The sequence below is a fragment of the Nanorana parkeri genome, unplaced genomic scaffold, assembly GCF_000935625.1.
Source record: "Nanorana parkeri isolate BGI_ZX_2015 unplaced genomic scaffold, ASM93562v1 scaffold751, whole genome shotgun sequence".
Taxonomy (NCBI): Eukaryota; Metazoa; Chordata; class Amphibia; order Anura; family Dicroglossidae; genus Nanorana; species Nanorana parkeri.
In genome coordinates this window covers 475,889-485,731 of record NW_017307019.1, presented here as the reverse complement: position 1 = coordinate 485,731, position 9,843 = coordinate 475,889, and the positions used below count along the sequence as shown (strand labels likewise).

The window sequence follows — 9,843 nt, the reverse complement described above, 5'->3', positions numbered from 1 at the left end:
AGTAGACAACACTTTAGGACTAATTTTAGTATTATATGGTACATTGTAAAATATATTTAGAATAAAGCTAACCATGGTTTTTATGCTCCAATCTTTAGACAGTGATGGTAAACCTGAGCATAACAACATGGTCTTAACACAAGGAAATGCAGAACTAATTGAACTATAACTTTGAACTATTAAACTATTAATTTAAGTATACACGCACAATGGAGCTCACTCATAAAACCTAAACTAAAGTTTCCACTTGATGACATTGTGAACAAATAACAACTGAAATTATTGCACTTAGAATTTCAATTGCCCTATTACCAGTAAGAGCCCATAATGTAAATGTTTTCTGGTGTAGCCACCATGGTTTTTTAGGAAGTTGCATTTTAAACTGCTTTGTCTTTATATGGAAATAACAGTTTTCATTAGCCCTATGCAAAGCTCATCAGTGGCTATAAATATTTATTGATGCTTTTTGATCACACAGATATCAGCCCATGATTTATTTGTGGTTTACAAAAGTCCTTGGTATTCACCTGTGTCAAAACTGCACTGGCAAAATGATGATAGCGTTAGCTATCAGTCCCAATGAGTGTGCCTATAGAATGCTCTTGTTGTACAGGTTCAGGAGATGGGTCCTGCAAGATACCTTGTTGTTCAGTTGGTGAATGGGGTTCTCCAGCTTTAGAACCTGAAAAATTACATTTTTGTGGATCTTCTGAGCTTTGTAGGCATCTTGAGTTCTCAACATGACTGTGGCTTCCTAAGCGGCTTGACGCTACTATAGCTTTCATGGCTGCCTGAAGAGTATAAAATACCACAGAAATACAATCATTTTGATACTTTCAATAAAAATATTGTTGTACATTAGCTATTTTTAACAAAGCTGAGTGTTATGTGATTGTTTAATTAGTTCACATCATAATGTCTATAATGAGTATTAAGTATGAGTTGGGATGCACTGATACCAGTTTTTCGGTATCAAGTACGAGTAAGGTTTTTTTTTTTGGTACTTGCCGATACCACGTACCGGTGCTGTGTGCCCCGATTTATCAGGAAGTCAGGGGGTGGATTATGACCCATCGCCTGGCTTCCCGATTGCCTGGGATTGGTCAGGAAGCCAGGCTGTCTAGCAACAAACAAAGCTGGCTTCCTAGCCAATCAGGAAGCCGGGAGGCGAATCATGATTTACCACCCAACTTCCTGATTGGTTAGAAAGCCAGACTGCCTACCAACAAGTGAAGCTGGCTTCCTAGCCAATCGGGAAGCTGGGTGGTACGTCATGACTCGCCTCCCAGCTTCCCAATTGGTCAGGAAGCCAGGTTGTCTAGCAACAAGTGAAGCCAGCTTCCTAGTACTAGTACCTCGCCCAAATACTCGGTAGTGGCATTGATACTGATACTAGTATCGTATCGGTGCATCCCTAGTATAAGGCTTCACACTTATGCTATATTTAAGTTGATGAATTCACTGGGTGCTAATAAATCTTAACATGCACTGTATATGTAAAACTGGAGAATTTTATTATCAATCTTTATATGTGGCTGCATTACTTTACTTTGTTAGGCAGATTTTGCTACATGCACTACTTTTCCACGTTTGTCGTGTGAAGAACAAACGTGCAAATATCAAAATGCCTTGATCGGTAGATATTAGTCTGGAGGAGTTGGCATTCCTAGGCAAGCTGCATTTGCATGTAGACCACCCTAGGTAATACCCACAAACATCAAGAACCTAAATGATTTAAAGAGCTGAAATCCAATGTTTAAAAGGGGTGGGTGGGCCAGGGACAGTCAGGCTGAGGAGGCAAGGGCTAGATGGGGGTGGGGGGGCAGTGCAGGTAATTTTTTCAAGGGCAAAAAAGTCAATGCTCTGAAAACCTCTTTAACATACCCATGCATTTTCTATCCAATTACAGCTGTAACCATTTTGATCAATGTGCGGGGCCCATCTGGATGAACGTGAGTGTGAATAATGTTTGCGGACAACGTTGTCAAAGCTTTTTAATGAAAATATGGAAAGTTGCACAATGATGGTATATTGTATTGATATTGTTTGAATAAACTTTTATATACTTGTCCCATTCTTTCAAGTAACCTCTTTGGTTGGTAATCCTTGATGTTGCTAACAATACTGTTTTTAAAATTTTCTCAAGCGGCCACATGAGAAACTGGCATTGTTGTGGAGGGCCAGCACATTACTTTGAAGGTGTGCAGGCACACACGCACATAAACTGGTAATAAATGTGATGGGGACATCTAATGTAGGGAGCACTCCTATGGATGCAACTAATAATTAGTTATCCCCATCAGAGTGCCCCCTACTTTCGTAATAATGTAAGGGGGCATTCTGATGGGGACAACTAATTATTAGTTGCATCCATTGGCGTGCCCCTAATAGTTTAATAGTTGTCTACATCAGTGTCCCCTTAAGTTAATTGTCCCTATCAGAGTGCCCCTTTATTTTTGTAGTTAATGTAAGGGGGCACTCTAATGGGGACAACCAATGTAGGGGGGCACCCTGATGAGGACAACTAATTACCAGCTGTCTCTATTAGAGTTCCCCCTATACATTGTTATCCCTTTTAGAGTGCCCCTTTATATACTATCTCTACATACCTTATTTTCCTACTTTATTAGTAGGCCAGAGGCAGGAGGTGGAGCAGGCTGCAGGAGACAATGGAAGAAGATACTCTTCCGTCTTCCTGTAATGCTGGAGGTAGGGAACACTTATCTAAACCCAAGAACAATATTGCAGCTGACCATTCCTTAAATATGGTGGACCATTAGTTATAATTTTTCAGGCTAATATTGTTATTAACAAGTACAGAAAAAAAACTTGATCTTGCCAGAAATGCAGCATCTTTTTCACTTCCTGTGAGAGGACTGGAAGTCAAAGCAATGTTATCTTTCTTGTGTAAAGCACTAATCCCATCAATCCCCATGTAATAGACATCAGTGATGGGCTGAACACACTTGAGTTCGGTTCTAACTCGAACTTTCGAACATGAAAAAAGTTCTAACTCGAACTTAGAACTCAATGTAAAGGTGGCCATACACCTTACAACCATCGTACAACTTTTTTTGACATCTCACGTTCACCTCGTTCACTTTTCTTACAACTAGCCCATCATGCACAGACCAATGTAGTTCGCAATTAACGTTCGTCAGCACCACAACCTGGCTGATTTTCATTGATCGAAAGGACAGATTTTCGTTTGCGCATGTGCAGTTTTCATCTTGAGATTTTTGTTGTACAACAACGCCACTAGCCCGTTGATTTTCATCCAACTAGGCAAAAGTTTTCTAGGCTGCTTGAAAGACAGAAATCTACCAGTTGTACAGTAATTGAGGTTGTGCACTTCCCATCAACTGGCAGATTTTCTGACAAAAACGCAATCGCAGACTAAAATCTCCAGATAATTGTAAGCTGTATAGGCAGTTTAAGGCTATGGGACCAGAACTCAGAAAATCAAATATCCCCATTATATGCAAGTTATTGGCCATAAAAGGAGTATGGGGATTCGGGTACTGCCCTGGGGCACATGTATCAATGAAAAAAAACACTTTTAAAAATACTGTTTTTAAAGGAGCAGTGATTTTAACATTGCTTAAAGTGAAACAATAAAAATCAAAAATTCCTTTAAATATCGTGTCTGGGGGGTCCCCTTAACCCTTTCGCTGCCATCGACGTAAGGCATACGGCGGAACAAAAGTGTTCCCGGCTGGCCAGCTCAGTATGCCTTACGTCGGTGGCATTTACAGTTCTGCTATAAGCTCATGGTCGATTTAGCGACCATCAGCTTATAGCAAAACTGTTCAGCAGACTGTCCCCTTCAAAATAATAGCTGCTATCAGCGGTTTACAAGCCGCTGATGACCGCTATTAATGAAAATACCGGGCGCCCCCCCGCCGATCTACATCAGAGCCTGTTCATTCAAGAATTTATGAATGGGGACTAGCACTCACTACAGAGGCTCCTCCCCATTCAGAAACTAATGATAGGATATTTTTACTATCATTAGTTTGTGAATGAATGAGAAGCCTTGGTACTGAGTGCTTCCCATTCATTGAGTGCTGGGGCTGCAGAAAAAGAAATTGAGGACTCTATGTCCTCAATTTCTTTTTCCATTTCAAAAGGGAAATGTCAGGGGTCTGTTTAGACCCCAGATATTTAACCGCAGCCCCCCCAACAGTAAAAAATATATATAAATGTGTAAAAAAAAAATTAAATAAAAAAATAAAATGTGTACAAAAAAAAACTATTAAAAAAACAACCCCTCCCTCCCCCCACATAACATGTACATAATTGTTAGAACGCATCACAGTGCATGATTATTGTAATGATTTTTTTTTCTTTTAAAAAAAACATTAAATTAACTGGCAGCGCATGGCAAAGCTTTGTGGCGCATTGCCGTGCGTTGTGACACCTTGTGTTGCAATTAAATATAGGCCTGTATCATTTTATCACAACACCAACACAGCGTAAGAACAATTTTTAACATAAGTCGCTTTTTTACAGTTTTGCATACCTTCATTTTTTTTACATTTCACAAAAAGGCGCAATTACAAATTTGCAAATATTTGTTATTTATTAACTCAATACAGTTTTATCTTTCAGATTTAGTCAAATAAATTTTTTTGTGTACGGATACTAATTTTAGTGTTTTTTATCGGTTTAATATTAATTTGAGAAACATTTGCGCAATTATCGCACGGCCTACAAATTTAGTATCACCATCTTTTTATTCTACCGGGCCTGCGCTTTCAGAAAATATATTGTTTGCGGGTCTTTTACAAATGCTATCAACGCAGCAGTTGAAAATCAAATCAATGGGAAAATGGCTTGGCCAGCTGAATTGAAATTTTTTTTGGAGGGCTTGGCAGCGAAAGGGTTAAACTTTCTGTAGAATGGCACATCTGTACAATGTATAGAACCTGCTGCAGCAAAAATGACATTTATAAAGAAAGAAATGACATTTAAATTGCCAGTAATTGGTTTTCCTTTAATCTTGTAAACAACTGCTTGGGGAGGCAGCCTGTATGAAGAGGACACATTTTAAATTTTGCAGACGGTGGATGATCGTAACAGCAGGTGCTTTTAAAAAAAAAAAAAAAATTGGGCCTTTAGTGTTGGTGGTGCCTTCACACCGTAACCCTTCAGAGTTAAGTTGCCCATACACCTGCCGATTATCGTACGATAATGGCGGGAAATCCCGCGATCGTACGATAATCGGTAGGCGCACACTGCCCATTCATCATTGCAGTCATCGGAAGCACGCCCCTCAGGAGGGCGGGCTTGCGATGATCGCAAGTACGATCTGCCTGTCCAAGAAGGTTTAAATTACCTTACAACCATCGCAAGACGAAAGGTGTATGGGCACCTTTTATTCTTGACGAGTGCAGGATTAGACCCTGCTCTAAAAATGATATGCACCTGTCTCCTTGTTGTCTTTTCAGACATGATGTGGGGCTTATTATAACATTTTATTAGAGAATTCAGGATGGGAAATTGGTGCTTGGGTGCAATACTTTATTGAATGTGGTGCTTGGTGCACTCTAAACTGTTGTACAATGGTTTATTATTAAAAAAATGTAACAAAACCCATAAAAATTTAAAAAGAAAAAAAAATGGGAACACCTGCGACAGGGAAGATGGAACAGCAATGAGGCAGCAAAAGAGAATCTGCTGCTGGAAAAAAATAAAAGAAAATTAAAAAGAAAAAAAAAAACGGGCACACCGATGACGCAGGAGAAACACTATTGACGCTACTGACACACAAAAAAAAGACAGCGAATACACAGCACAGAAAATACTATATACAGTACAGAGTACTGTATATAGCATTAAATGCTATATTAAAGCACTGACACTTCACTACACTGTCACCAGTTAGCTTGCACTGCACTACACTACACTGACAAAAACACTCTTATCTTTAACTCCAGCAACATACTACATAAGGCTGCCTTGTAAGCAGCCTTATATAGTGTGGAGCTGTGAGCCATGATTGGGCAAAGTCATCATTGCTTTGCCCAATGATGGCTCTTACAGAGCCCTGCACCGTGATTGGGCAAAGTCTTGCACCTGTGGTCAGGTGCATTGATGTACCCAATCAGGGCTCTCCAATGCATTGTGCGGCGGGCGAACACACGAACTGTTGTTTGACTCGAACATCGAGCCCATCCCTAATAGACATGCAGTGAAAGCTTGAGTGTAGCCCACCCAGGGACAAGAAGTATGTTATTTGTAAGATTGCCAGGTAAAAAATAAAGGTAAAACATCAAAGAACAAAAATAATGTACCCACCACAGCTAAGGATTGGTAAGCGGCAATGTATAACATTTTGGGGTTTGGATACAATTTTTAAAGATGCTGTTTAAACATATCTTTAAGCAGTTGGTGTGTTTACTGAGTGGTGCACATCTTACCTTAAGCTTGCGCTTTGCATTAAATTCCTGAAGTTTCTTTTGTGTTTGATCCATATGAGAAAACTTAGCAGCTCTTCCGGTTACCCAGGGATGCTGCAAAGCCTGAGAAACTGTTAGTCTTTTCTGTGGATCCAGCACAATCAGCTTCTTCACCTGCAATTAAAATGTGTTTGTAAAGCTTAAAGAATATGAGCAATATATACTCTGCTAAGCCTACTTGCAAATTTGCTTTTACATTGGTATTTTTGCTTTGGTGTCTTACATAGTTACATAGTATTTGGGGTTGAATAAAGACATACGTCCATCAAGTCCAATCCATATAGGTCCACGCATCATCTCATTCTTAGGGATACTGTTATCCCTGGATATTACGGTCCCTCAAGAAATTGTCCAAAAGTTTCTTGAACAAATCTACACTCTTGGCTGAAATCACTGCCGGTGGCAGTGAGTTCCAGACCTTAACCGCTCTTACTGTAAAGAACCCTCTTCGCCCATTGTGCTGGAATTTTTTCTCCACCAACTTTAGGCGGTGGCCTCTAGTCTTTGTAATGGAGTTAATCTCAAACAGTTTGTTGCCAATGTTGCTGTCACCATTGAACATCTTGTACATGAAAATCATATCCCCCCTTAATCTCCTTAATTCCAGCGTAAACATGTTTAAGTTCAGAAGCCTTGTCTCATAGCTCTGGTCCTCCATTCCCCTAATTAGTTTGGTTGCCCTCCGCTGGACTCTCTCCAGTTCAAGGACATCCCTTCTCAGTACAGCCGACCAAAACTGGACCGCGCACTACAGATGGGGCCGAACCAACGATCTATATTAGAGGCACAATTATAGACTTGTCCCTGCAATACATCCCCTTCTTAATACAGGCCAAGACCCTGCTAGCTTTGTTTACCGCAGCCTGGCACTGCAAGCTACCATTCAGTTTGTGGTCTACAATGACCCCCAAATCTTTTTCTATTTCTGACTTCCCTAGCGGCATACCCATGATTGTATAGCCTATTTGTTTATTTTTATGTCCAAAGTACATTACTTTGCATTTATCGACATTAAACCTCATCTGCCATAGTATTGCCCACTCCCCTATTTTATCCAGGTCCTCCTGCAATGTTATATTGTCACGATCCGTTTCTAGTACCCTCCCTATTTTTGTATCGTCTGCAAACACGGAAACATGGCTATTTATTCCCTCCCCGATATCATTAATGAATAGGTTGAACAGTATCGGACCCAGCACAGATCCTTGAGGCACACCGCTCATTACACTAGCCCAGTCCGAAAAGGTGCCATTTACAGATACTCTCTGGACACGTTCCCGTAGCCAGTTCTCTATCCACGTACACACCACCTCATCTATGCCCATAGCCCTCAGCTTGTGAAGTAAGCGCTTGTGTGGTACCGTATCAAATGCCTTTGAGAAATCCAGGTATACCACATCTACCGGCTTCCCTCCATCCATATCTCTGCTTACCCCCTCATAAAAAGTTAGCAAGTAAATCAGGCAGGAACGGTCTTTCCTGAACCCATGCTGATTGTCATTAACTATGCCCTTATCCTTAACAAATTTTACCAAATAGTCCTTAATTATACCTTCTAACAGTTTACAAACTACCGATGTTAGACTGACCGGCCTATAGTTCCCTGGTTGGCATCTAGCCCCCTTTTTGAATATTGGAACTACCGTAGCCCTCCGCCAATCACATGGTACCCTACCAGTCACTAAGGATTCCTTAAAAATTAGGAATAATGGTCTTGTTATAACCTGGCATAGTTCCCTAAGTACCTTGGGGTGAAGGTTATCTGGTCCCACTGCTTTATTTGCATTGAGCATTTCAAGTCTTTGTTCTATCCCGCTTTCCGTCAACCATTGCGGTATATTATCGGTTGAACTATGTTTTATCGCGTACGTCGAACCCATTTCCCTCCTGAGTGTATACTGAGGAGAAAAAATTGTTCAGCGCCTCGGCCCTCTCCTTGTCACTTGTGAGTAACTTCCCGTTTTTGTCCTTTATTGGGCCTATGTAGTTTTACAGTTTTATTTAGCCATATAGGTTTAGTCTTTGATCTTTTGTTTTTGTTACCCAATGGTATACACTTTGAAATAGCAATATGTAATGTGTTCCCGAAACAGTCCCACATTTGGTCTGAGTTTAGGTTGTGAAATGAGGTTTCCCATTTTATTTCCCCCACTAGTTTGCGCAACTTATCGAAGTTGGCCCTTCTGAAATTAAGGGTTCTTGTCCGTCCCACCCTCTTTCCTTTCCTGTATTTAATATTGAAAGTAATCACATTGTGATCACTATTACCCAGTGTCTCACCAATTACAATATCTTCAATTAATTCCCCATTATTAGTAATTATTAAATCTAGGATGGCATTTTTCCTAGTTGGAACCTTCACCATCTGTTCCAAGAAATTGTCTCGCAACAAGTTTAGAAATCGGCCCGCCTTTGTCGATCCTGAGGTACCATTAGCCCAATTGAAGTCGCCCATCACGACTACATTTCCCTCCCAGCTATTTCTATTTTAGAGTGTAGATTTGCTTCCCCCTCCTCCCCTATATTCGGAGGTTTATAGCAAATACCCACAATAAGTTTACGGCTAGGGTCTGCCATATCTAGCTCTAGCCATAAGGTCTCCACATCTTCTCCACTGTTTGACGTGATATCGTCCCTTATATGTATAATTAGATAGTTTTTAACGTAAATGCAACCCCCCCCCTTCTCCCCATCTGTCCCTCCTGAACAGGTAATACCCCTCTATATTAGTAGCCCAATCATGTGTGCCGTCTATCCAGGTTTCCGATATACCCACTATATCGAAGTCCTCTTCGAGTATCATAATTTCAAGCTCTTCTAATTTATTTGCTAGACTTCTAGCGTTGGTGTACATACATTTAATTCCTGTCTTGTTATGGGACAAAAGTTTATATCCTACTTGTTCCCCACTAGTTTTATTGTTTGGCCTTGACGTAGGTTGTTCGTTTCTGATTTTATTCACTTCTGACAACGTATTTGCTACATTGACTGTTTCTACTATTTTAACCTCGGTGATTACTTTAACTGTGTTGAGTGGAGTGAGCCCACTATCTATTCCTCTATTACTTCTTTCTGTATTATTATTCTTTTTATCTAAGATTAATTTATCTCCATTCGATTTAAGTAATTTTATTTTTAAGCCCACCACCCCATTTCCTAGTTTAAAAGCTCCTCCAGTCTTTCTACCATTTTCCCCCCAGAAATGCTGCACCTCCCCCATTAAGGTGCAGCCCGTCTCGGCTGTAGAGCCGGTAGCCGACTGCGAAGTCAGCCCAGTTCTCCAGGAAATAAAATCCCTCCTTCTGACACCAGCTCCGGAGCCACTTGTTAAGCTCCCTCAACTCGCGCTGTCTGTCCGGATTGGGTCTTGGCACTGCGCGTA

General features: G+C 40.6%; 1 protein-coding gene across 1 annotated transcript in view; it reads right to left on the bottom strand.

The window, feature by feature from the left end:
• Positions 1 to 563: 563 nt before the first annotated feature.
• Positions 564 to 9,843, bottom strand: part of LOC108793483 (calcium/calmodulin-dependent protein kinase type IV-like) — a 77,096-nt gene continuing 67,816 nt past the window's right edge. Inside the window, exons 11-12 of the mRNA XM_018564441.1 lie at positions 6,423 to 6,575; positions 564 to 791 (exon numbers count right to left, since the gene is read on the bottom strand). Of these exons, the coding sequence (XP_018419943.1) occupies positions 564 to 791; positions 6,423 to 6,575 (381 nt within the window). The remainder of the gene's footprint in view (positions 792 to 6,422; positions 6,576 to 9,843) is intronic.